The 27122-nt window shown below is 47.0% G+C and overlaps 1 protein-coding gene across 2 annotated transcripts; it reads right to left on the bottom strand.

The window, feature by feature from the left end:
* Positions 1-5370: 5370 nt before the first annotated feature.
* Positions 5371-26854, bottom strand: LOC146342850 (vomeronasal type-2 receptor 26-like). Of its 2 annotated transcripts, XM_084808654.1 has the most exons (6): positions 26547-26854; positions 18341-18632; positions 12136-13002; positions 11401-11628; positions 8793-8919; positions 5371-6272 (listed from the first exon to the last, which is right to left on the bottom strand). In XM_084808654.1, the coding sequence occupies exons 1-6, from the start codon at positions 26810-26812 to the stop codon at positions 5371-5373; spliced, it is 2682 nt and encodes an 893-aa protein (XP_084664780.1). In that variant the 5' UTR covers positions 26813-26854. The 2 variants fall into 2 exon arrangements, with proteins under 2 accessions (XP_084664780.1, XP_084664781.1); XM_084808655.1 differs by lacking the exons at positions 12136-13002; positions 26547-26854 and having other exon boundaries at positions 18341-18631.
* Positions 26855-27122: the final 268 nt, after the last annotated feature.

Below are 27122 nucleotides of genomic sequence, written 5' to 3'. Positions count from 1 at the left end.
CAGTCTGCAGTCATGATGGAAGCACTGAGATGCGTCCATTTGTGCCCGATTAGCAGCAACCGTGGCAGTGTTCTCATGCTCAAGGGTTCCACTTAATTGACGATACTCCTTAGCAGATGGGTTAACATTTAGTAGCAGGTCAGTGAGTGACTCCAGCAAGGTGCCGTCTAGTATGATGTTCTCCACTTGCTCAAGGGATGCCATCGTGGTCTCGTTGGTGTCAAGAATGTTTCCCTATAGGTGGTGGCAGTGCTTGGGAGGGGAGATCGCCCACACCTGCACACTTGAAAGACTAGGTGTAAAGTTCTGGTTTATTTTTCTCTTGCATTCCCTTTCCTTTCTCAAAAGAGAATGGATGTAAATATATGAAAAACAAAAAACAAAAACAAATAAACACTGCATTCAGGCTGAGGAAGCTGTGCTTCCTGGGAGGAACCAGGGAGTGTTTGAGGGTGTCAGGGTTCCCCTTATGAGCAAGACCACCCGAGCAACCCCTTAAGGATCTCCTGCCTCCTTAAGAGTCCCACTTTCCTTCTTTTAACTTCCCCTTCCCAGGAACATGGGGTTTGGGCTGTAGAAGTGGGGTGATGGACATTATAGACACAGGGTTGAACCCCAACAAGCAAACCATCTCAACTAAAGGTATTTACGCAGTAGAGCTGAGTGATACAAACAGCATGAAAGGAAAAGAAAAGAAAAATTGCAAAACACAAGTTCCTTTACCCTAGGTGTCCTTATTCATGTCTATGCTGCTTCTTCCTGCCCACTCCTCAGACTCTGGAGCCTGAGATTTTAAAGGGTCACATTTTTTCCTGTAACCCTTCACCTTAGATTAGCTTTCCTGAAAACCCACCCCCTCTACCCAACTCCAGACTGCTTCTCCTGAACCCTTTCCCCATTCTTTTCCTACCCCCACAAGTGTTAGGGAATCCACTTGACCCAACAGTCTCCGTCCACTTCTTCTGGTAATATCACCCAATCCAGTCCTTCCCTTGCAGAACAAACGGTCCATTTCTGTCCATACAGCCTCCATTTGGTTCCACAACCAAACTATCCTAGAATGTCGCTAATTTCTCCACAAAGAGTACAGTTCTCATGAAGTCTTGCAGGTTCATTGACATTGTTATCCATGTGTTTAAAGGGATATTGCTTTACCACGTTAATTTCCCTGGATTCAATGTGTGCATTATATATCCATTTTGGTATCTAATATATGTGCCAAGTTTTTCTTAAGTTCTCTGTGTGTGTTCATGTTGGGGGTCACCTCTTAGTCGATTGACACTCTATGACCACTGTCTAAGGACGATATGATTTAGCAAATGCGCATCTATGAGAATGTGTATAGAGATGCACACATGTCTGCAAATGAGAGCATATTTGGTAATACTACAGTGACATATGTGCCTACAACACCTCCATATGAGGGAGATCAATATACTAACCCCCTTGCATTGAGGACTTCTATGCATGTATGTTGGTAATAAGGGAAGGGTTTTGGCCACGGGGTGCATCAGCAGTGGGTGTGGAGTTACCCCATATGTCTGCATGGCATGACCCACTCCCTCACCCTTTGAAGAGTGTTGTGAAGATTTTCTTGGCATGGAAATAATTAGTAGGAAAAGAACTGTGTAATTACCCAGTGTTGAAGGCAAAATAGTAAAGTAAGGTCAACTACAAATCTTTCTCCTAACCAAATACTATTGCACAGACTCCTTGGCATTAATGGTGTGAATCAAAGGCTGTTAAAACTGAAAAGAACACCATTCATTTTATTTCTTCTTCTTCTTCTTCTTCTTCTTCTTCTTCTTCTTCTTCTTCTTCTTCTTCTTCTTCTTCTTCTTCTTCTTCTTCCTCCTCCTCCTCCTCCTCCTTCTCCTCCTCCTCCTCCTCCTCCTCCTCCTCCTCCTTAATGTACTACAAAATATCCATGGCAAATATTCTTTCTCCTACATACTGCTGCATGGAGAAGAACAACTAAAAGATGAGCAAAGGAGCTAATTTTAGCTGTGAAATTAAGACACAGCCAAAGAGAAAATAAAATGCTTAGTTCCTGTTTCAGACAGGTCGCTGCAACCCTGCCCCGCATGCAAATGGTATCGCTCTTGCTTGGTGGAATGAACAGCATAGCTCATGTATACATGAAAGCACACAGACGGGTTACATTTTACAGAATTTCGTAAGAGAAGGCAAATGCATTCATGACAATTGTGGAAAGAAGATGCTATTATATTACAGTTAACAGAATTTAAAGCACGCAGTTAAAACATGACATGCGAGTTTACGGAAATACAATGCATACATTACCAAATATAGTATTCTGCTAGCAGAGGTGGGTGAGTCCACCCGATATCTTCACTTCACTTGTATACTTCCACACTAGGACATGATGTGTGATGTGATTGGTTACTATACGTTTTTACTCCTACCAGTTCCCATCTCCCCACACCTTCCCTTCACATCATATTTACTATGTATTCATGTATTATATATTTGTTACATTTATATCCCACCATTCTTCCTTTGTAGAACTCAACATGGCTATATGTGGTTCCCAGGTGGTCTCCTGTCCAAGAACTGACCAGCCCCAAACTTGCTTAGCATCAGAAGGGTGGCTGCCTCATGTGCCTTCAGACCATGACCTGGGACCATAATGATCACCTCTTTCTTTCAGTGACCTCTCTCCATTGACCACCACCCCTGGCACTCAATTTCTGCATCAATAGCATTGTAGTCTTTCTATAGTCATATGTTCCTGATTTAACCACAAGAGGGTCACATCCCTGTTGTACTCAGTAGGTCCCTTTCTTTAGGACAGGGCTGCAGAACGTCAGGCCTAGGGGCAACATTGAGCCCTCCTGGGTTCCCCAAATGGCTGTGCCCCATTTCCCCAGTCCCCAAAAGTTTCTTGAAAGTGAAATTTGGCCCTTGGGCTGAAAGAGGTGCTGCACCCACGTTTTATACCTTTCCGTGATGTTGCATAAATTCCAACTTAGTTATTGCTTTTGTGATTTCTCCTATGCTTAGTATAGGGAAGGGGAATCTCCAGACCTTAGCCCCATTTGACTCACTAGGCTGGTCCCTCAGGCTGATTGGACCATGGGAGAAGCCCATTTTCCCTCCCTATCAGGGTTAGCAGGGAGAGGGCTCCCTCCCTGCTGTTTGCTTCAAACATATAACAGCAGGGATTTCTTTGTACAGTGCTCCCTCTCCCAATTGAGAGGGGGAGTGGCACCTCACATCATGTGGCCCACAGAAGGGATGGGGCCATCTGGCCCCCTCACCCAAGTTAAGTTTCCCATCCCTACCTTACTGTGTCCCCTTTCTAAGCTGCTGCAGACATATTTTTAGCAGCATTTTTGTAGCTTAAGCCTTACATTGCTATTTCTACACTGCACTAATTCTAGGCCACACAGAAGTAATTTCTAGTTGTGTGATGCCGGTGTGTGCATACATGACCGTATATATCATATACCATAACACTGGTAGACTAGAAAACATTAATGCAAATGCACAAAAACCATTTTCTCCCATCAGACCTAAATCTCTAGTGAGATTTACTCCTTTTCCTTAAGCATTTGACTTGATTGCGACTTCCAGTGAAGGGTAATATGTAACCTGACAAATGACGACCGGCAGGAGTAAAAGATGGAATTGTGCTGAGTGCATTGATTCCCTGGCTTCCTCCAGGATTCGCTGTTACTTCTGATTTTATTCCAGACTTGTGTTAAGGAGGATTAGTTCCTAAGCTTCTGTCTCCCCACCACCATCACCACCAACATCCCTTTCATCAAAGAGTGATTCATACACGGAAGTGTGGTAACTCTATCCTGAGGTGTTATTTACCTCTGTAATAGGGTTGTTTCACATCTGTACATGAACTCTGACATGGCTGTGCAATGATACAAATGCCTCAATTGAGAATTCTTAGAAAGATGCTTTGTCAGAGACAAAATCTCAGCTGAATATACAGCCCCGAAGACATAGTGTGGTTGTTTTCTGGTGTGTGAAGGATGAAAAATTACATAAAAAGCAGGATTTTTTTTTTAAATTCCCAGACCTCAAGAGGACTAGATCAGGTAAGAAGGCCAAAATGAAAAGCAATGTAAATTGCTAACATTCTTTCTCTATAAAGAAGCAATACTTAAGATATTTTTTCAAGGAACAGCATTACATGCTAAATTGTAAAGATAACATTTAATGTGTTGCATAGAGGTTTGTCTAGAGCTGTGTCCTCTCACTTTATACCAACTACCTAGGGAGTCAAGCCACTCTGAGCCAGTTCTCCATAACATCAGCTGTATGTATGCAGTGCATCTTAAAAAGTTTACTATTCCCACAACGAGGGGTCTACAAATTTGGGTTCTCCTACATTCATTACAAAAGAAGAAGACCCTCTCAAGTCCTTTCCATCCAGAATAAGAAAATATTTGAGAATTTGGTGCATTCTTATCAAAACCTGAGCCAAAAGAAAGTTCACACCCATGAATAACTAACCCATGCAATACAAAGGAAAAGGGCGGCAAAGCAAGGAAACTCAGGTATAGAGTCTGAATGTTATATTATTATCTGGGAGGGGGTCTGGAATGGGAACTAGGGCTGTATAAAAGTCACTTACGTTTCCACAGATTATGTTGATGGTGGGGAGGAGGTGTTCCGTCCCTCCCCCTGGAATCCTTGACAGGGGGGAGGCGATCCGTTCCTCCACCCCAGAATCCTCCATGGCTGGCTGTGCTCCCTGGCAGCTCGGCAGATTAGCCAGGCAGGCCCAGCCAGGCCAGAGCCACCTGCAGCCAGATTTCCGGCCGCGGAGGGCTCTGGGAAAAAATACACAAAAAAAACGTGCACACAAATGGTGGCCTTTTTGATTCACCACCACCCGGAAGATCCGCCCCAGCTAAGTCTCATCCCGGGGGGTATCCGCGGGGTGGTGGTGGGGTGGCAGGCCTTTCTGCCATGGAGTTTGGGGCCCAAATGCAGTGGCATTCAGCCTCATTGAGATCCATGGCGGAATTCTCTGACATCCCTAATGGGCACTGGAGAAAGAGTTAAGGAAGAGGAGGATCCAAAATGAGAGTTGATCCCACTTGACTCATTGGAGTGGGCTTCACTGCCAGATGAAATTGATGGCTGAAAGAAGTGTTTCTGAAGGAAGAGGATTGAAATGACAGTTCATCCAACTGAAATGGCAGGGGAATGGAAAAAAGAATTGATGTCATGCCGTTCCTTCTGATGACATACAGAGATGAAATATGCAGAAGATGGGCAGGACTGGCATGTCTGGAGTCTCCATTTGATAAATTGTACTTTACCAAGTAATTTCACTATCTCCATGCATTGGAAATAATACCTTTAATTGGAAATGTTGATGCTTTAATGCTTTCTCCTCATTAGCTGCTCCCTGTTGTTCAGCTCAGGCTTGAAGAGAATAATGTAACATTTGGGGGGAAAGATACAGCCTAACACCCCAGCACTAGAAGCTATGATAGAGAAGATCTCCACAGCTACCATGTATTTGCCCTTGGTGCTTAGGTAGGCAGGAACAAAAGACAGCCAAATGCTACAAAACATCAGCATGCTGAAAGTGATAAACCTGGCTTCATTAAAACTGTCAGGCAACTTCCTGGCAAGGAAAGCCATCAGAAAGCTAAGGATGGACAGAAGTCCAATGTAGCCCAGGATGAGATAAAACATGAGGGCAGACCCTGCATTGCATTGCACAATCACCTCCTCCATCACTGAGTGCATGTCTAAATCTGGGAATGGGGGAGAGGTTCTGAGCCACACAGCACAAATGGCAGCTTGAAAGAGGGAGCAAGAAAGGACAATGGAGGTGGCCAGCCCTTTCCCAACCCATCTCCTTATGCTGGACCCTGGCTTGGTGGCCATAAAAGCAACAACCACAGTGACGGTTTTGGCCAAGACACAAGAAACAGCCACGGAGAAGATCAAACCAAACATTGGTTGTTGGAGAAGGCAGCTCAGTTGGCCAGGCTTGCCAAGGAATAACAAAGAAGAGAGGAAGCAGAGCAGGAGAGAGATAAGGAGAGTGTAGGTGAGGCCCCGGTTGTTGGCTTTGACTATGGGGGTATCTCTGTGCCTAATAAAAGTTTGCAGCACCAAAGCTGTGATCAGGGAAAAAGAAAGAGCGACAGAAGCTAAACTTCTCCCCAATGGTTCTTCATAGGACAGAAAGCTGATAACTTTAGGGATGCATCGCTCTCGGTCCTCGTTTGGATACTGATCTTCTGAGCATTGAAAACAGTCATCTGTGTCTGGAAAAGAAAGGAGGAGTCATGTATTTAATTTCTCTCTGGAATACGCTTTTTTGAGCAGCCTGGTCCAAAATGCTGAAAGGAATCAATGTAATAGGATTTTGCCTTATTCCCAATAGGGTCATCTTGATGAAGAAACCAACTTGTTTATGTATACCCATCCTCTTTGTCTCCCCTGTCCCACCCCAGGGTGTATATGGCCAACTCCCAAACCTGTATTTGTTACACTAGTATTCCAAAATTATACTCTCATGGGTGCTACTGATTAGAAACTTTCAGCTTTGTCAAATTCTCTCCTAAATCCCAATGGTTTAAAAAACATCATGACTCACCCTACCAACTTTATTATTTATGTACTTTTCTTTTTGAACATCAGCAAACCTGCATTCCCCATGTTTGACTTGGCAGGAGAAGGCTTATGGTGCTACAGAGATATGATCCTGCTGTCTTTTATCACTGTTTTGTATTCGGGAACTAGCTATCTCAGTCAGGATCAGTGGTAGTGGAAGAAGCTTTAAACTTGACCTAGGGATACCATCAGCTGATTTTAACTCAAGAAAGGCACATTTCAACATCCAGATTCATTTGCATCGAGATGTGTGTTGGTGGAGGGAAGAATATGTGTGGACATGTGGACACACTTGTAACCCACCACATTGCAGTGCCTGTGGCCCTCAAGACCAGAAAGCTCACCCATCCCTGACTGAGGCCATTCCTGGTCATTCATAATAGGAGGATCTTCAGGATTCTTCCTCCCTGCATAGAATACAACAACTTGAACCCTCAAACGCCTGCCATTTTATCTCGACATTTTGCAGATGAAGTCACTCATATCCATGCCGACTTGGAGGTTCTTGTTTTCACAAAGTCTTAAATGGTTACGGAAGTGCACCATCTCACTGTTTTATGGATACCTTTCAGCTTGTGCAACCTATGGACAAGGAGAAATTGCTTTGAGGACTTAGGCCAGCATCATGCTCTATGGATTCCTCTCCACCCTAGTTTGTGAAATACTCTGGAGCTGGGCTGGTTACTTAGACCTGTGAGGTGGCCAATTCCTCCTGGGGGGCATTGAGATCCCTGCAGCATTGAAGGAAGCAGTGTTGAAGCCCATGTTGAAGGAATCAAATGTTGATCCTCTGGTTCTGGATAACTACCGTCCCGTGACAAACTAACAATTCTTGAGTAGTGTTCTTCTTTGCCTGGAAGAGACCCAGAGGTAGGGCAATTTGAGGGCTAAATCCAAGAGCAATGCAAGAGGCCCAGGGTCAAGCACAGAGGCACCAGTCCAGCAAGAGCACAATGCAAGGTAGGAGTAGTCAGTAAAGAGCCAATGGTCACAGTATTCCTAGCAAGAGAGAGTGGGTTCCAAGAAGCAGAGCCAAGCAGAGGTCCAAAGGTCAGTAGAATGGAGGTTCCGTCAAGGTGCAAGGTGATGGAAACAAGGGTTCATGGCACTGGAGCTCATGCTAAGTGTCCTGCCCCCCCCAGCAGCTCTCAAGACCCAGTTGAGAGCTGATATAGCCAGAGCTTCCAGAGCCCCTCCCAAAGAGACAGCACCAAGACCTCCTGATTCTGGTAGATGTTTTACTCAGGAAGCATAACTTTACTCCTCAGTAGACCTTTACTCATGAGGAGTCAAGCAACTATGATTGTTGAGGCTCACCCTTTGGGCTGAAGTGTCATCAGTCTGTGTATAATATTCAGGTCTTCTTCCCATTTCCAACTACAGATCCTTGGGAGGCTGTAGGACTCTTGAACCAGGGTCTAGGGGCTATTTTGGGCTGGATGAGGGTGAAAAAGCTGAGTCTTAACCCAGATAAGACTAAGGTACTGTGGGTTGCAAACCAAGTCCTTTGGAAAGGCATTTACAACTCATTTTACAGGGAGTTCCACTCCCCCTAAACCTCCAAGTGCATAGAGTCGGAGTCCTCCTGGCCTTTGTACTCACTATATTGTAATAAATGCAATGGTGATTTCTTATAATAAACTTCTAAGAAATCAGAGGGTATTAATCAAATATTTAGTGTCTACATAACTGGCTATTTGATGATCTGACTACAAACATTGATACCACCTAGAAGAATGGATGGTTAGTGTCCGTCAGAAGTTCTTTCCCAAATGAGGAAAGTGTTAACTGAGATTTGGACATCAGCTGGGTCTTTGGATCTTAGGAAGCTACTTATATCCTGTCAGGCCATTGGTCCATCTAGCCCAGTACTGTCAACACTGACTGGAAGCAGCTGCCCAGGGTTTCATGTGGGTGTTTTTCCAGGCCTACCTGGAGATGCCAGGAATTGAACCTGGGACCTTCTGTGTGAAAATAAATAAATAAATAAATAAATGTTCGTCTACTGAGCTCAGATGACAATCAAGAGTTCTTGCAAATGGACACAGTGATACAGATGTATTCCTGACACTAGCCAAGTGGTTGCATGTGGAGTAGGAAATATAGAACTCCCAAATATAGCATAGTATGAACCCAAGATGGTGGAATATTTGATGCATCACATCACCTACCCGTTTGGTTTGAAATCTTCCCTTCTGGACATGGATTACAATCATAGCAACAGAATTTCTCCCCTTCCTTCTTTCTCTTCTGAGATCCAGGCTGGCAGGAGTCACTACAGATAGAAAGGGGCAGGACCTATCCAAAAAGATGAACGTTTACAGTAGGAGACACTGGAAACCTTTATTGTAATCATTAGCTGATACACAATATTTTTTTTTTAAAAAGTGATCACTTGATATTAGGGATGTACGAAATTGCCCTTACCTGTCTCCGCTGGGTTCCTCTGTGGGGGGGAGGCGCTCCGTCCCTCCCCCTGGAATCCTGGCCGGCTGGCTCCGATCCGCGTGGATTCCGCGGAGCTGCTGGCCAGCTCCGCCAACATCCGGACCTCCGGCCGCTGGCTAACAGGGATGCAAATGGCGGTGGCTGTAGCCGCCATTTGCGTACGTGCATTTTTTTCTTTTAAAGTCAGACGTGATAGGCTACGTAAAGATTTACGTAGCTTATCACGTTGTTGTTGTTGTTTTTAACCTAGCCATGATAGGCCACGTAAATCTTTACCTAGCCTATCACGTCTTTTTTTTTTAATACTGGAAATGGCGGCAGCGGCGGCAGCCGGTCAGAAGACACTGGCACTCGGCCTCACCGACATTCGGCCTCACTGAGATCCGTGGTGGAATTCTCTGCCATCCCTATTTGATATGGAAGATGCTGAACATGGTGCATGCAACCATCTGCTAGAACTTTCTGGAACACGGCATTATTACTTTTGCCATCTCTTGGTTCCCTGAGAAATATTTCCAAGCTTGACGAAAGAAATGGCTAACTTTGCTGAATGACTCATCCATAAATGCAGGGACAGCCAATTAGTGATGTAAAGATTGTGTTAAATCAGTTCTGTCTGTGTTTTGGGGATTGTCAGGTGCCTTTTGTTCTGTCGTCCTCCCATCCCGGAATTAGATTTTTATTTTATTTTTTGGTCTCTGAATTGGTATCCAAAATCTGCAAATTCTCCCCAAATGTGCATTTTCATACTTTAGCCTATTGGGAAAATGCACATATTTGCCCAGTTTTCTTTCTTTTCTTTTTTCGTTTTGCATATTTTTTATCACAAAATTTGTGCAAGATCTGAGAAAGTTTGAAAACTGCTCCACAAGTCCATGGAATTCCCCTAACAGGGGGAAAGCTGGTCTGTTGTGGAATCTGCTGGTCAGGTTCATGAAAATCCGAACTCATTCGGTTCTGTTGTGGATTTCTCCAACATCCCTACAGCCAATTTGGAGAGTAATTTTGAGGTCCTGAGTCGTATTGTAGCCCACATTTTGTTTTTGTCTGGCTCTTCCTAAGCCTTACCAAAGTTTCATCAAGACACAGTAAACCATAACCATGGTTCTAGACTAGGGATGGCGGAGAATTCTGCCACAGATTTCAGTGAGGCCAAATGCACTGGCATTCAGCCCCCCAAAACCCATGGCAGAATGCCCTCCCACCCCTGCCCACCCACGGATTCCCCCCCTGGGACTAAGCTTACTTGGGGCAGATGTTCCGGCGCCGGCGGCTCTGGCTCCGGCTCTGGCTCCGGCGGCAACGGATGGTCTTTTGACCGGCTGCCACAGCCGCCATTTGCATCTGCTGTTTGCCATACTAGGCTACATAAGTATTTACGTAGCCTATCACGGCAGGCCAAAAAAACAACAACCAGCGTATGCAAATGGCAGCGGCTACCCTGCCATTTGCGTTCCCTTTTTTCGCTGTCTTAGCCTACATAAATATTTATGTAAGCTATTACGGCAAAAAAAGAGGGGATTTTGTGTTCCTTTTTTTCGCCATAATAGCTTACGTAAATATTTATGTAGGATAAAACAGCGGGGAAAAAAGGAACGCAAATGGCGCCCACTACACTATTAGCGTTCCCCTTTTTTTTTACCATAATTGCCTACGTAAATATTTACGTAGGATAAAATGGCAAAAAATAGGCAACACAAATGGCGGCCGCCATAGCCGCCGCCATTTGCATATGCTTTTTTGAGGGGGGCCCTGCCGTGATGTGCTACGTAAATTCTTACGTAGCCTATCACGGCAAACAGCAGATGCAAATGGCGGCTGCGGCTGCCAGTCGAAAGACCAGCTGCTTCCGCTGCCGGAGCCACCGCAAATTTATTCCAGTATTTGCGTAGCCCATCATGGCAGCCTGGCTTCATGGAAATGGCAGCAGCTATGGCGGCCACCATTTGCGTCCGCAGCAGCCCGTCCGCAGCCAGAACTCCGGCTGCGGACAGCCAAGGCGAGCTGCTCCGTGGAGCCGCCAAGGAGTGGAGCCAGCCGGGCAGAATTCTGGGGGGAAGACCAGATTGCCTCCCCCCCATTGAGGATTCCGGGGGGAGGGACGGAGCACCTCCCCCCCCCACTGTGAATCACATCCACAAAATGGTAAGGACTTTTGTACATCCCTACATCATTCCTGATTTTATCCATGTCTCTCTGTAGTGTAACATGTGGCTCTAACTTGATAGGGTCAATTCAGACAGCGATGTGTATCTCTGCCTCTGGAGCCCAGTTCACACACCCTCATCACAGTGCACCTACCATGATGATTAAATACCATTGAATCCACACCTGATTAAAACTCCTGTGCCAAATAATGGTGTCCTCATTAATGCTGAATGCTTTTCCTTCAACGGCATTGGGATTTACCCATCCAACTTTCACTTTAAGGAAGGACTTGTTTGAAAATGTGACAAAGTTTGTTATATCGAATCCACCTTCCATCTCCCCATGATCATTCAAAAAGACTCTTTCTCCAGCAGAGTTGTTAAAGGAAATGCCTTGAAGAAATGAGTGGAGCTAGTTGGAAAAGAAAGGAAAACAGAATAAAGCCTTATTGATGTTTTCACGCAGAAAACCAAAATACCTTTCCTTGCTGATCTGTGGTTGTGTCCAGATTGACACACAGAGCATACTCACTGAAATTAATGGGAAACAGTAGACATGACTAATGTAATGATTTCACTGTGTCTATTCAAAGCATGTCTAGGGCTGGATCCCAAACATTGTTGTGTATGCAATTTCACCATAAAAAAAAATAAGAAGATTTTTTTGTGACCTACTAATGAAAATTTACTGCGTCTTTCAGTGTTGGCTGCAAGAATAGAGAAATGTGAACCAATATGTCTTTGTGAATGAACAAGGTGTATTACACCTTTGACCAGTTCTTCAGGGAAGAGGAAGTTGGATACTGTTGGATACCGTTGGATACTGTTGGATACTGTTGGATACTGTTGGATACTGTTTGGATACTGTTGGATACTGTTGGATACTTGGAAAGAACTCATTCTATTATGGAGCCATTACCTGCCATGGCTTCAGATCTTGAAGTTCACCGTCTCTGTCATGCAATGTTGCTCTGTGATTCGATCTAGATGAGTACAAGGCATGTAAAGCATATGCCACAGCATAGACAGCATTATAAATACTGTAGCTGTGGCCAGTCATGCGCATCTCAAAAAAAGGCCCGAGAAGACTCTCCAGCTGCTCTTCCCCACTGCATCTCCCAGCAACCTTGTAGAGCACCCTGGGATCTGGAACTGAACAGTCGAATGCTTGCTCCCAGAACTCCTCGAGAAAATCATCTGCCTCTGCCCAATTGGGTTTCAGGATCTGAAGATACTTCTGGAACCCCAAAGGTTCATTTGAGTGAATTGAGAAGTAAATGGCACCTTGAAACACTTGCAAATCAAAGCCCCGGCTTATGCTTGCTAGTATAAAATCAATCTGGGCTGTTATAATCCACACCTTTCCAACCAATGTATTTTGCTCATATCCAGGAGCTCTTGTACCAATTGTAAAATACCATATATACATAAGGGTAAAAGTTTCACCATAGATGACAAATATTCGGGATTTCCGAAAATTGATAAATTGATACAGATTATGTGCCACAGCTTGATCTTCATTTACAGAAGTCAGGTGTGATTGGCTGGAGATTCGGCTTGTGAAGGCTGAACAGATTCCATTTTGGGAAAGCAGAGGCTCCAGGGCCTGCAAGAAAAGTTCTCCATGTTCGTCATCCACCACAAAGAGCCCAACCCACGTCCATCTGAAATGCTTTAGCAAGCTGATAATGCCGTTATACTGATGGACTTCGCTTGGGACCATGCGGTAAAAGGAAGGGAGCTCCATCCTCTCACTCACTGCTGGGGCAAAGGAGCCATACGTGAGCTGAAGGGAGTAAAAATAACCAGAAGAGGAAGGATTTCAATGAAATAAACTGTCAAACCATATATTGTATGTAACATTCATACTGGGAGATAAATTGCATTAATAACACAAATCTATGCACATGATAAGGTAACATATGAAAAGCTGTTATTTAATGTATGTAATTTCACAGTATGTATATGCTGCCATTCAGCCATAATTTTATTTATGTATGTATTTAAATATTTTTGTGCCACTTAATATATTGAAATCTATGTGGTTCTCTATGTGGTTCACATTAAAATAGGAAACAAAATATAACAGCCTCAGTAAAATAATACATAATAAAAATGTTTAAAAATTTTACAGTTGTACGGCAGTAAAATAGGGTAGTAACAGAGTCTCTCACATATCAGGGAAAGCCATTGTAAACAGGGGCATTTGCAGGAGCCATTTAAATTTGCCACAGTTTCTGTCTTTCGAACCACATGTGGGCGACTCTTCCAAAAGCTGGGAGCCTCAGTGAGACGGCCCTCTTACGTACCGCTATCTGGCAACATTTTGTTTCCTGCAGAACAACCAGTAGGCCTCCTCAAAAGTTCCCAGGGTTAGTGGGTGTGTATAAGGGAAGACAGAGAATGGAATGGTGGTCTCCTTGCTTTGCTGCCCAGAACGTTGGTGTTGTCAAAGGGTAGTGGCTTGGTGGTGGTCGTGGTGGTACTGCCATTCGGAATCATTTCTCCTACCTAGCAGTAGTGATGTACGAAAGTCGCTTACCTGGTCCGCAGCTTGCTTCGCGGTGGGGGGGAGGCACTTCGGTTCTCCCCCCGAAGTTCAGGCCGGGGGGGGAGGTGCCCCGACTCGCCCGGCCAAAATTCAGGCTGGGGAGAAGCGCCCCGTCTCCCCGGCCGCGAAATAAAAAGTGAATGGGAAAAAACAACAACACCCATGATAGGCTACGTGACGATTTACGTAGCCTATCACGGCTAGATTTCCAAAGTCAGCCGTGATAGGCTAAGTTAATCGTTACGTAGCCTATCACGGATGACTTTGAAAAAAAAAAAAGCATGTACGCAAACGCTATTTGCGTTGCCCTTATTTTTGGCGTAGTCTACATAAATCTTTACGTAGACTACCCGGGCCCAAATACAGAATGCAAATGGCGGCGCCCATGGGCGCCGCCATTTGCGTACGCGCTTTTTATTTTCCAACGTCACCCGTGATAGGCTACGTAATGATTAATGTAGCCTATCACAGCTGACTTTGGAAATTTAGTCGTGATAGGCTATGTTAATCGTTACGTAGCCTATCACGGGTATTTTTTTTTTTTTAGTTAATTTTGTAATGCCGGCATCGGCAGCCGGTCGGAAGACCGGCCGCTGCCCCTGCCCCTGCCCCCGCCGAAACGCTGGCAGGACCCGCCGCCAAGAGACATTCATGACATTCGCATGAGGTAAGTCCCATCCCGGGGGGGGTGGGGGGTGGAGAATTTCACCAACAATTTCGGGGGGCCGAATGCATTGGCATTCAGCCTCCCCGAGATTCGTGAAGAAATTCACGGCCGTCCCTACAGCAGGGATTCCTCCTGTCATGAGTCCTGCTGTTTTTGTCCCGGGAAAATGTTGTTTTCCATGTAAGAGTTCAATGTTTCACTGTGTGCTTGACCCTTGCCCTTCATGGCTTGACATTGTAAATTCCTCCTTGAGAGAGGGAGTGGTGCCGGCCACTTTAAAAGAGGCAGTATTCTGACCACTCCTGAAAAAGCCTAATGTGGACCTGGAGGATGTTAACAGTTGTAGGCCAGTGGCGGACATCCCCTTCTTGGGCAAGGTGCTTGAGCGGGTGGTTGTAGGACAGCTCCAGGGACTCTTGAATGAAACAGATTATCTAGATCCATTTCAATTGGGCTTCAGGCCTGGTTTTGGAGTGGAAACTGCCTTGGTTACCCTGTGGGATGACCTCTGCTGGGTGAGGGACTGTTGATTCTCCTGGACCTCTCAGTGGCTTTCAATACTCAGCAGCTTTCAAGACCATGGTATCCTTCTGGATAGGTTGTCTGGGTTGGGAGTTGGAGGCACTGCACTGCAGTGGTTCCGCTCCTACTTGGATGGCTGACTCCAGAAGTTGGTGCTGTGGGATTATTGCTTTGTACCATGGCAATTATGGCATGGGGTTCCACAGGGCTCTATTTTATCCCCCATGCTGTTTAACATCTACATGAAACCACTGGGTGAGATTACCCGGAGGTGTTTTCTGAGGTGCCATCAATATGCGATTGATACCCAGCTCTACCTCTCTTTCTCATCAAACCCAGGTGAGGCAGTGGCTGTTCTGAATCAGTGCCTGGGCATGGTAATGGATGGGATGAGGGCCAATAAACTGAAACTCAATCTAGACAAGACGGAGGTGCTGTTAGTGGGTGATTCGTCTGCCTGGCTAGGTGATATTCAACCTGTTCTGGAAGGGGTTGCACTCCCCTTAAAGGATCACGTTCGTAGTTTGGGGTGCTCTTGAATCCAGAACTGTCACTTGAGGCACAGATGAATTCAATGGCCTGGATGGAGCACTTTTTTTCAGCTTAGGCAGGTATACCAATTATGACCTTATCTGGACAGAGATAGCCTAGCTACAGTTATCCATGCTCTGATAACTTCTCGTCTGGATTACTGCAATGCAGTAATTGGGCGGCTGACTTTGAAAATGGTCTGGACACTTCAGCTGGTCCAAAATAGGGCAGCAAGATGGTTAATAGGGACTGGCCAACGAGCTCATATTATGTAGGGATGTACGAAATGACTTACCTGTTTCATTTTGTGACAGCCATGCTAGGGGGGAGGTGCTCCATCCCTCCCCCCGAAATCCTTGCCAGCCAGCTCCGCTCTGCGGCAACTCTGTGGAGCCACCATCCATGGCTGCCCGCAGTGACATCCAGCTGCTGCTGGGCTACACAGGGACACAAATGGCAGCCGCCGTAGCTGCCGCCATTTGTGTCCTTTTTTTTCACCGTCATAGGCTACATAAATATTTACATAGCCTATCACGGGAAAAATCATGAAGTGAATGGCGGCCACAGACGTGGCTGCCATTCACAAAGCAGCACAAACAGCACCAGGTAGGTGCTCCATTTCGCGCGCCTTTCATGAGGTGGTGGGGCAGGGGGGCTTCATTCTGCCACGGATTTCGGGGGGCCGAATGCACTGGCATTCGGCCTCACTGAGATCCATGGTGGAATTCTTCACCATCCCTAATATTATGCCAGTACTTTTCCAGCTGTCCTGGCTGCCAGTCCATTTCCATGCCCGATTCAAATTGCTGGTATTAACATTCAAAGCCTTTAGCGGCATGGGGCCAGGTTATATGAAGGATTGCCTCCTCCCATATGTGCCTCAGTGCCTGCCTGGACCTTAAGATCATCCTCAGTGGCCTTTCTCTACTAGCCCCTGCCAAAGGAAGGGAGGCAGGTGGCTACTAGGAAGAGGGCCTTTTCTGCTGTGGCACCCTGGCTGTGGAATGAGCTCCCTAGTGAGGTTTATCTGGCACCAACATTGTATTCTTTCTAGCACCAGGTGAAGACCTTTTTTTATTTTCCCAGGCATTTTAGCATTTTAGATTTCTAGACTTTTAGCTTTGCTGTTTTAAATCAGTATTTTAAATTCCTGCACTGCTGCTAGGATTTATTCTGGTTTTATTCTGGTTGTATTGTTGTACTGTGGTTTTAATGTTTTATATATTTAATATTGTTTTATTGTGTGCTCCTTGGTTTTAATTTTTGTGAACTGCCCAGAGAACTTCGGCTATTGGGAGGTAGAGAAATAAATAAATAAATAAATAAATGTGTCTGATAATTCACTTGTGCTTTCAAGTAGTTGGTCTGTTTGAAATAAAATATGCTTTCACTGTGTAGAGCTGTGTTTAGTGGGTGCCTGAGTGTGTCTGTGTAATATAAAACAATGGATATTTTGTAGGGCAAATCCTAACTTGAATTTGGAGTTTTGCCCTGGTGTTAAGTATGGGATTTTTAGATTGCAATCCTGGGCATGTTTAAACAGAAAAAAAGTCCTACAATTCCCAGCATTCACCAGCAAGCATATCTATCTTGGGAATGCTGGGAAGTTTGAGACTTTGTTCTCTCTAAGCATGCACAGACTGCACCCTTCAGGAGATTAATTTTAGCTTGTTTTTGACTGGAATCTACCCAGTTTGCTCCTCCAATCTCAAACGCAGATTCAGTTAGGGGATGGCGGAGAATTCCGCCACAGATTTCAGTGAGGCCGAATGCACTGGCATTTGGCCCCCCGAAACCCGTGGCGGAACAGCCTCCCACCCACCCCACCCCACGGAATCCCCCTGGAATGAAACTTCCCTGGGGCTCCAGTGGTGGCGGTGGCAGCTGGTCTTTCGGCTGCCTTCTGAGGCCGCCATTTGTGTCCTGCCAAGCTGCCATGATAGGCTATGTAAGGATTTATGTAGCCTATCACGGCAAAGAGGAGGGATGCAAACGGCTGCTGCTACGCTGTTTGCGCCGCTGCTCTTTCCGTGATAGGCTACATAGGTATTTATGTAACCTATTACGGTAAAGGCAGCCACGCAAATGGATTTGCATCTGCAGCAGCCCAGCTGCAGACGGAACTCCAGCTGCGGATGGCCCTGGCCGGCGGCTCCGTGGAGCTGCCACCAAGTGCAGCCGGCCAAGGAGGATTCCGGGGGGAGGGATGGAGTGCCTCCTCCCCCACCTCGAATCACACCTGCGAAAAGGTAAGTGACTTTCGTACATCCCTAGGTTCAGTCTGAGGTCAAGGATGGGATATTTCCAAGTTTGTGATGTGATCCGAAAATGTGCACAGTTGAATATATATATTCAAATATATAGAATGATGAGGGTGGGATTTGAAAAAAAAATCGGTTAAATATATTTTTGAATACTATGTTTTTAGTCTTTCTGTCTTGTATAGATAGATGTGGATGTAGATATAGATACATGGGAAACTGTGTATGGAAAAATACATCACTTTGAAAAATGGACACAAACATTATTTGTTTGAGGTAAAATTCAGAGAACCTCAGTGAGCTTGGATTTAGCTGATTTGCACATCCATACTTAACATTAACAATTCTTCTGCCAGCGTGATAGGGAGAGAATGATAGAAATTTCGAGAAAGGAATCCGACCAAAGAAGCTGACTTTTCTGCTTCCTTCCCACATTCCCGCTTTTCTCATTGTGTAATTTAAATATCAGAGAAGACTTCGCTTTTCAGTCTCTCTCTTTCTTAACTTCTAAAACCATGATCATATAGTCAAGTAATGGAAAGCATTACATATGAGCCGTGGAGGTCTCACATCCCCAGTGCACAGATCCTACCTGTGGAATCTTGTAGGGATTTAAGATTTTTGCCATGTGGAGTGAGGTATCAAAGGCAAGTGCCCCAATGACGGCTATTAATTTTTTGTGGGTATCACATTTATAGTTGGGGACAAATTGATGGGTGTTGAAGAGAAGATCCATGGTGGTACGATAGGTCATCCGTGCATTATTGTAGCTGTCATAGATGCGGAATCCAAGTGTGACATTCAGTATGATCTTGGGATTTGCATTGATCTCATTAACAGCAAATGCCAAGGACAAGATATGCTGGTAGAACTTGGTCATCATCCTGCAAACAGAGAGAAATACTCTTTACTTGGAGAATTGGACAAAACACAGAGATCTGTTACCACAGCCTTTGTCCACACTGCTCAAGTTTAGGTCTTGATTTTAAGAATGTTCTTTCAGTTGTTACAGATGGCTTTAAAAGAATATATAGTTCTCCTTCTTAAGCCAAAATTAGAGTTCTGAAGCATGAGAATCCACACTGGGAAGGAATCAGCACATATAGGGGAAATGGTTTACACTTAAATACCCTTAGGGTGAGATCCTATGGCTGCTAGACAGTGTCTAGGCCATAGGATTGTTTGGTTTCTAGGAACTGACCTTGGAGCTCACACTCTGAGATCGGTTCCCAGAAAGCGTCCCCCACCCATCCCCCACTGGCTCTTAGGTGGTGTGGATCATCCCCGCACTCTGTGCTTGGATGAGCAGTGTGGAGAAAAGGGGGCGTTTCTGGGGACAGGGAGGGGTGGGAGTGTGGAAAGTGCTGCTCTGATGCTTCCTCTGTATCATCCAGCCTCCCCCTGACCCCGCACTCTGAAGTCCCATGGCAAGACAGCCAAAATGTGGTGTCTGGCCGTGAATGCAGGGTGGCCAGAGCTCAAAGGAGAAGAACCCCTCCACAATCCACCTACCCTGCGTTGGATAGCTGATTGCCTTTGAGTTCAGAGGTGGCCACCTATCCCAATAAGTTTGCTCCCTCCATTTCTTGTCCTTCAGTTATTCCTCCCAAAACTTGCATTCTCAATCTTTTGAAGTATGGAGTAGAACGAACAAAAGTCACATGCAGGACATACTGCTAGATCATTATCACACTGCTGGAGGCACCATCCACAGCTATGCCCAAGGGTTTTGACGCAAATCCAGAAATCATTACTACCTTCCTGCATTTGTTGAAAGTGCATCTGCTTCATACACCCTGTTTGGAAACTGGCCCCAGAAGGCTGATACATGTATTTATGTTCTTCTTCTTTGTCAACAAAATGTATCAGATTTGCAGTGTCTTGGACTGGACCTGAATCAGAACACACTCTGCAGTCTGTACATTTCCAAATTCACAGTGCAATTCAACAGCAACAAATGGGTTCAAAAATATGTGCATTTGAAAAATGCTCACAAAACTGCACATTTCTAGGGGTGGACGAAAGTCACTTACCTTTTCTCGCAGCTTGTTCGCGGTGGGGGGGAGCGCTTCGCTGCTCCCCCCGTGAAGTTCAGGCCGGGGGGGAGGCTTCCCGCCTCGCCCGGCCGAAATTCAGGCCGGGGAGGAGGCTTCCCGCCTCGCCCGGCCGCGAACACGAAAGTAAAAAAAAAACAAAAACAACGTCCCCTGATAGGCTACGTGACGATTCACGTGGCCTATCACAGCTAGATCTGGAAAGTCAGCCGTGATAGGCTACGTGAATCGTCACGTAGCCTATCACGGGTGACTTAAAAAAAAAAAAAAAGCGCGTACGCGAATGGCGGCCCCATAGGGAGCTGCCATTCGCGTTCCTTATTTAGTTGCTGTAGTCTACGTCAATGTTTACATAGACTACGGCGAAAATAAGGGCAACGCAAATAGCGTTGCCCTTATTTTCGCCGTAGTCTACGTAATCATTGACATAGACTACAGCGACCAAATAAGGAAGGGGAATGGCGGCTCCCTATGGGGGCCGCCATTATCCGTAAACACTTTTTTTTTTTAAAGTCACCCGTGATAGGCTACGTGACGATTCACGTAGCCTATCACGGGTGACTTTGCAAATCTAGCCGTGATAGGCTACGTGAATCGTCACGTAGCCTATCAGGGGACGGGTTTTTTTTTTTCTTTCATTGCAATGGCGGGGTAGCAGCCGGTCGAAAGACCGGCTGCCGCTCCTGTCCCGCTCGAACACCGGACGAACCGCCAGCCGGACCCGCCGCCGGGAGGGACATTCAGGGAAGGTAAGTCCCGTCCCGGGGGGGGGTTGGGGGCGGGGGGGTGCGGAGGATTTCTCCCCGAAACTTGTTCGGGGGGCCGAACACGTTGGCGCTCGTCCCCCTGAAGTTTCAGGGAGAAATTCTCCGCCATCCCTACACATTTCCAAAATGAACGTAACTGGTTCTTACGTTTGGGAAATGTGCATGAAAGGTTGGAGGAATATCCTTGTAAAACAAAGGCTTTTAATAAATCACAAAACCTTATCAGGGCTTCTGCTTCCAGATTCCTTGCGGGATTACCTTCCGCTCCTTTCCATGTGGTCTTCTCCTTTTTGATATGCCCTACCCGATGCCAGCTTGTCTGGCTGAAAGTGGGGGCATTGCGGGCGGGTGGGGTGATAAGACATAGGGGCCTCTGATTGGTGCATCCCAGCGGCACCACCATGCAAGGAGGGGCAGGCTGAGTTGCCTTAAACTCAGCCCTCCTCTGAATATCAGTTCTCTGGCTCGACGCAGCTAGAGAAAACTACAGCTCTGCCGAGAAACAACGAAGGACACCTGCCTGCTGGAGACAGGCTTCGTCGTCTTCCCAGAAACATGAACACGGCGTGCAATCTGCACGCCCAAAGCCTCGCGGCGAGCGCGCGTGCTCCAGCGCGGCTCCATTGTGGCCAACGCCTCCCCTGCTGGCAGAGGCGCCGGCGTTGGTGACGGAGCATGTTCGGGCACTGCGCACCCGCCCACCTCCTTCTTTGGCCGGCGCTTGCCGCCCCGGTCGGAGCACCTGCGGCTGTGGCAGCATGCGTCCAGGTGCAGTGCCGGCATTCCCTCCCTCTCACCGGTTGCCTCGTGCCTGGGCCGCCATGGCCCCAGGATTGCCAGCCCTCGCAGCGGGGCGCATGTGTGTGGGCGCCGCCCTCCGTCAACCGGCACTTGCCCTCGGAGGGCACGCCGGCGGCTGTGCCCGCGCACGCCCGGGTGCCGCGCTGTCATTCCCTCCCCTGCAGGGGTGCCAGCGCTAGCGGACACTGAGCGGCCACCCCTCCCTCTCCCCTGCTGCGGCGTGCCTGTGCCGCCGCGGCCCCAGGATTGCTGGCCCTCGTGGCGGGGAGCTTGTGTGTGGACACCGCCCCCCCTCAGCTGGTGCTTGCCGCCCCAGCGGGAGTGCCGGCGGCTGTGCAGCGCCGGTTGGCCCATTCCCCTGCATGGCGCCGGCGATTGCGGAGGCTGGGTGCCCCCCCCTTGCCGTGGCCCTCATTACCCTGCGCTCTCGGCGGGGCGTGCGTCTTCGTGCGCTGTCTCTCCTGGCTGCAGTTGCTGGACCGGTGCTAGTGCCGGTGCTTAGAGTGGTGGCATGCTCGCCCTGCTTCCTTTCTCGTGAGCACTCGTCCGCCCCCCCACCACCAAAAAAAGCACACACCATGTGCCCCCACACACAATTAAAATAAAAAAATGAAAAAATGAAAAAAATGAAAAAAGAAAAGAACAAATAAATAAATAAATAAATAGTTATAATGATTAATAATAATAATAATAATAATAATAAATAATGATAAGAAAACTCATACAGACACCCCCAGCAGCCGCTGCTCCCTGTTGCATGCCTACCGTGACTCCTGGGTCGCAGGCGCTTTTGGCAGGGGGCGCCTGTGCTCAAGCGTGTCTTCAGTGGCCATAGGCCCTGTCTGTGCCTCTTAGGCGCCGGGCTTGCAGCGGGCGGCAACCCTTTAAAGCCACTGTGGCCTAGTGGCTGCAGTGTTGAACCGGGGCTTGAGAGACCCTGGTTCTAGTCTCCTTTCCGGGGGTTTAGTTCAGTGCTAGTCCCCTGCTGGACATGCAGAAGGTGCCAGGTCCTGTCCCTCACATCTCCAGGTAGGGCTAGAAAAACCCCTACCTGAATCCCTGGCAGAGTCATTGGGGGGGCCACAGATTCTTCACCCCCACCCTATAAATGAATAAAAGTTAAGGGCTAGACACACGGTGTCTTAAATTTGAACACACATAGCCATACAGGAAGAGGATGAACGTTGTGCACTCACCTATCTAACCGCTGCCGGACGCAGAGGGTCCACCTCCTGTCTAGCGGTAATGGAGGCACTGCTGCCTGTTGTCCTGGGTGCCCTGCGAGTAGCCCACTGGAACCTCCTGCTGGGTGCTCCGACCCCTGCCACTTTTACTGTTAAGGGTGGTGGTTTGAGTGTTGGACTGGGTCCAGGGACCCAGGCCCTTCCTTTTTCTTGCCAATATCGTGCCAAACTTATCTCATTTTCTACAGCATGCCCCCCCCCCCAAGAATGGCCAAGGTTGAAAGAACGGGAAGGGTAGGGCTCTGCCTCCCCTCCCCAATAGATTGCGGCCTAGGCCGGAGTCCGAGTCTGATGATGAAGCAGACCCGGTAGTGGCGTCAATTCTTCTCGTCTGGAAACTGCTGAGCGTTCTCCAGGGATCCCTTCCCCCTCCCCCAGCCAGGCCTAAGAAACCCTCGGTGGTCCAGATTAAGTGAACACAACAGCCGACCCAATGCTCGCTACTTATTTCTATTTCAGCTCATCTGGACCCTGTTGAAGCCTCCATCTCCTCCTCCTCGGCTTTCGGATGGTTCACCGCCTTCGGTTGAGCTCCTCCATTCTTCAACCTCCTCTTCCCCGAGTGCACCGTTTTCCAGTCAGGGATCAGAGCACGGCCACAATGGATTCAGTCCCGCCTGCTCGGGCATCCACGTAAGTGGCATATCAGATCCCTACGCTAATCTGGCGAGTTGCAAGGCCACTGGCACTACTCCTTCTTGTAATGGCTTTCACCTGAGGAGGTGTGCGGCTGGCTTATGTCGAGGCCTTCCACAGGAGGGCCGCCATTGACCCTTCTCTGCGCAGGGACCGGATGGACCAGGACTTTTCGCTCCAATTTGACTCCTTCCCGGACGTGTTTCAGCGACGGATCTGACAGTGGCCACATTCCCCAGGCTGTCTCCCGCACTGGCCCTCGGCCTATGGCAGGTCTGCTGTTTCAGCACCGCTGTCTGTAATGGGAATACAGCTCCCGGGCACATACTCCCAGAACCTGTGCCTTTCTGTCATGAGTGCTGCCTTGTTGCAGTCAGCACTCGTGCACCTCTTGTCCAATGTCTGGGGACTGTAGGATCCCCCTTGGAGAGGCCAAGGCAGTAGAAAGCCGGGGGGGGGGCAGGCTACAGCTCCCTCCAGTGGGCCCAGGCTAGGGGTGGACGAAAGTCACTTACCTTTTCTCGCAGCTTGTACGCGGTGGGGGGGAGCACTTCGCTGCTCCCCCCGCGAAGTTCAGGCCGGGGGGGGAGGCTTCCCGCCTCGCCCGGCCGAAATTCAGGCCGGGGGGGGAGGCTTCCTGCCTCGCCCGGCCGAAATTCAGGCCGGGGAGGAGGCTTGCCGGCTCGCCCGGCCGCGAACGCGAAAGTAAAACAAAAAACAAAAAAAAACGCCCCCTGATAGGCTACGTGACGATTCACGTAGCCTATCAAGGCTAGATCTGGAAAGTCAGCCGTGATAGGCTACGTGAATCGTCATGTAGCCTATCACGGGTGACTTTAAAAAAAAAAAAAAAAGCGCGTACGCGAATGGCGGCCCCCATAGGGAGCCGCCATTCGCGTTCCTTATTTAGTTGCTGTAGTCTACGTAAATGTTTACGTAGACTACGGCGAAAATAAGGGCAACGCTATTTGCGCTCGAACACCCGCTCGAACACCCGACGAACCGCCAGCCGGACCTGCCGCTGGGAGGGACATTCAGGGAAGGTAAGTCCCGTCCCGGTAGGGGTGTGGGGGGTGGGGGGGGCGGAGGATTTCTCCCCGAAACTTGTTTGGGGGGCCGAACACGTTGGCGCTCGGCCCCCCGAAGTTTCGGGGAGTAATTCTCCGCCATCCCTAGCCCAGGCCTGGTTAGGTTGGCCCCGCTACTCCGGCTTTAAGATGCTACCCCAACTAGGGGAACACATTTTAACTTGGAACACGATTTCATTCTAGGTTCTAGGACCCCTCCCCCTTTTTTCTAGGTCAACGTAAGCCATCCTTACCTAGTAAGCAACATTTCTCCTCGCCAGGCATCAACATGTTTGTGAGAGGTTTAACAAAGCAGTACTGGCAGAAGGATTATAGCCCCTCCCCCCGTTTTTCGTTAAATAAGCGTTGCCCTTATTTTCACCGTAGTCTACGTAAATCTTTACGTAGACTACCTGGGACCAAATAAGGAACGCAAATGGCGGTGCCATTTGCGTATGTGCTTTGTCTTTTTCAAAGTCACCCGTGATAGGCTACGTAACGATTTACGTAGCCTATCACAGCTGACTTTGGAAATCTAGCCGTGATAGGCTGCGTAATTCGTTATGTAGCCTATCACGGGTTTTTTTTTCACTTTGTATTTTGCGGCCAGGGAGACGGTGCCTCCCCCCCTGGCCTGAATTTCGGGGGGAGAACCGAAACACCTCCCCCACACTGCGAAGCAAGCTGCAGGTAAGAAAGTCACCAGGTAAGTGACTTTCGTACATCACTAACTATGAGAGGATAATACCACTAAGCAGGGGGAAAGTGCAGAAATATTAATTTGAAGGCAAGACATACAAATAAGAGCTTTCTTTAATATTAGAATTCAGGAGAAGAGATTAGAGTGGCTACAAGGCAGAGAGAAAATGACCATTTGTATTCTGATACATGAGGCAGGAGAAAGCACAGAGACATAGATGAGGCGGTAAAATGCAGAAGTTAACCTGGTGAGAGATGTGGATTCTGGATATGAAAGAGCCTGTCATCTAATAAAACATCATTTACACAGCATTTCAAGTAATACATTGTCGAAGGTCAACACAATATGGGAGCTCTATATTGAATCTAGTAAATGTATATCCAATTCCAGATTTCTGTCATGCATTTCTTTAAAAATATGCAAGATTGCCACCATATGTACAAGCACATTTTTTAGCAGGAGGAACATGTATCATTTGGAGGGAAAAGTGGGCTTTGCAATAAAATATTGCTGTCTATCCTCACTTCCAAGCTCTTGTTCAAGGTGCCTGTCAGAAAGCCATATTCTCCTCCTGGATATTACCCCCCACCTACTGGTTTTCCTTTTTTTTCCCTTTTCTTTTTCTTCCCTTAGCTGATGCTCAACATTTCTTCATAAGCATGCACAGTTACCATTGGGATTTCGGTGAATTTTTTGCCCTCTCACCACATAAGATGCTCTATATTTCTGCAAACCTTCCAGTCTTGCAAGCATACTATTTCCTCCCTGCTATTTCTCAGTGACCCCATTCTAGTTCATTTTCTGTAGGCATACATTTCTGTTCACTATTAGAGTGACTAATTTTCAAAAGATCTGCCATGCCCAGGCCATTTTTGCATGCCAGCATTGTCCAGAACAGACTTTGTGGTATAATTTATCTAAATATACAAGTTTTCATGCTCACCCAGTTTAGCTTGTTGTCTTTCCCACTGGTTGTCCCAATTTCAATATGTTTTGGAAGTTTTTCAAGAGATGAAAGATTTTGTATTTTTTTTGGGGGGGACACTAAAATGATTCACTAAATACGTTACAGCCTGAAAATTATTATGGCATGTAAAAGTTGCCATTTTCCAAATCTGGTGCAAGGAAAACAAAAAGCCACAAACAAAAACCAATCCCCATCCCAACACACACACACACACACACACACACACACACACACACCAGAGTAAGATATCTCATTATGAGAAGAAGAAATCATGGATATGCAGGGTAGAATATTTGCATGTGTTACCAGTCGAAAAGATGTGTGCCTGAAAGGAAAAGCTCTATGATCCTTAGCATTCACTTCAATTTACAGTATTTATGGTTATCATCTGGCCAACTTCAAATGGGGTGGGTTAGGGTATTTTAAACACTTTTTTAATGTGTAATTTTACTGTTTTAAACTGTACTGTTGTACATCGACCAGAGTGGCCAGGTTACCAGCCAGATGGAAAAATAAGAAATTTAATAAAGAAATTAATGATGCAGGAAAGTTTTGTTTTTACCGCATATAATCCGAGAACTCCTGCGAAGGATGTTCCTTGAATGAAAATTCTCCAAAATAGAAATTGATTGCAGAAACCATCCCACCAATAAGGAGGTCCCCAGACAGCTTTGACTCGTGTAGAACAGGGATAGGATCAGAGAGGAGGCATTTCATGGTATCTACTTCACACACCCAATGAAGAAGCAGAAGTAACAACAACAGCACTACCAGCCCAGTATTCTGGCAGCAAAACTTCTCTTTAGATGCAACAGTGCCTGCATCCATCTAAAGCAACTGCTTGTTTCTGGAGGCTCCCTTGGCTGGCATATGATTTTGCCAATATACATCATCAACAGAGACCAATTTCCCTTCTTTATAACAGCAACAGGGGCCAAAATCCATGCCTCAGTCAGTCAACAGAGAATGCCAATACATTCCTGAATTTTGGCCTATAAGACCTGAAGAAATGAGTGGCAGAGATCAAAGTGACAGAGCCCTGCCAGCTTCTTGCTATGAATGGCACAAAAGGAGGGGTTAATGTCACCACTTTCCTTCTTGCTTCATGGTTGTTTTCTAGCTTTCTGAAAATCCTCTA

Source organism: Heloderma suspectum, chromosome 6 (assembly GCF_057233095.1).
Source record: "Heloderma suspectum isolate Gila_16-S chromosome 6, 16-S_ref, whole genome shotgun sequence".
In the NCBI taxonomy this organism is placed as follows: Eukaryota; Metazoa; Chordata; class Lepidosauria; order Squamata; family Helodermatidae; genus Heloderma; species Heloderma suspectum.
The sequence above is the reverse complement of the archived record's forward strand: the minus strand, read 5'-3'. Positions and strand labels throughout refer to the sequence as shown.

Coding starts and splice junctions, on each gene's coding strand:
- LOC146342850 (XM_084808654.1), bottom strand. CDS start 26,812: ATGGATGCAGGCACTGTTGCATCTAAAGAGAAGTTTTGCTGCCAGAAT. Junction 11,629..12,135: donor AAGATCTGAAGCCATGGCAG/GTAATGGCTCCA, acceptor TTTTCCAACTAG/CTCCACTCATTTCTTCAAGG. Junction 8,920..11,400: donor GGCACAGGAGTTTTAATCAG/GTGTGGATTCAA, acceptor CTTTTTGGATAG/GTCCTGCCCCTTTCTATCTG.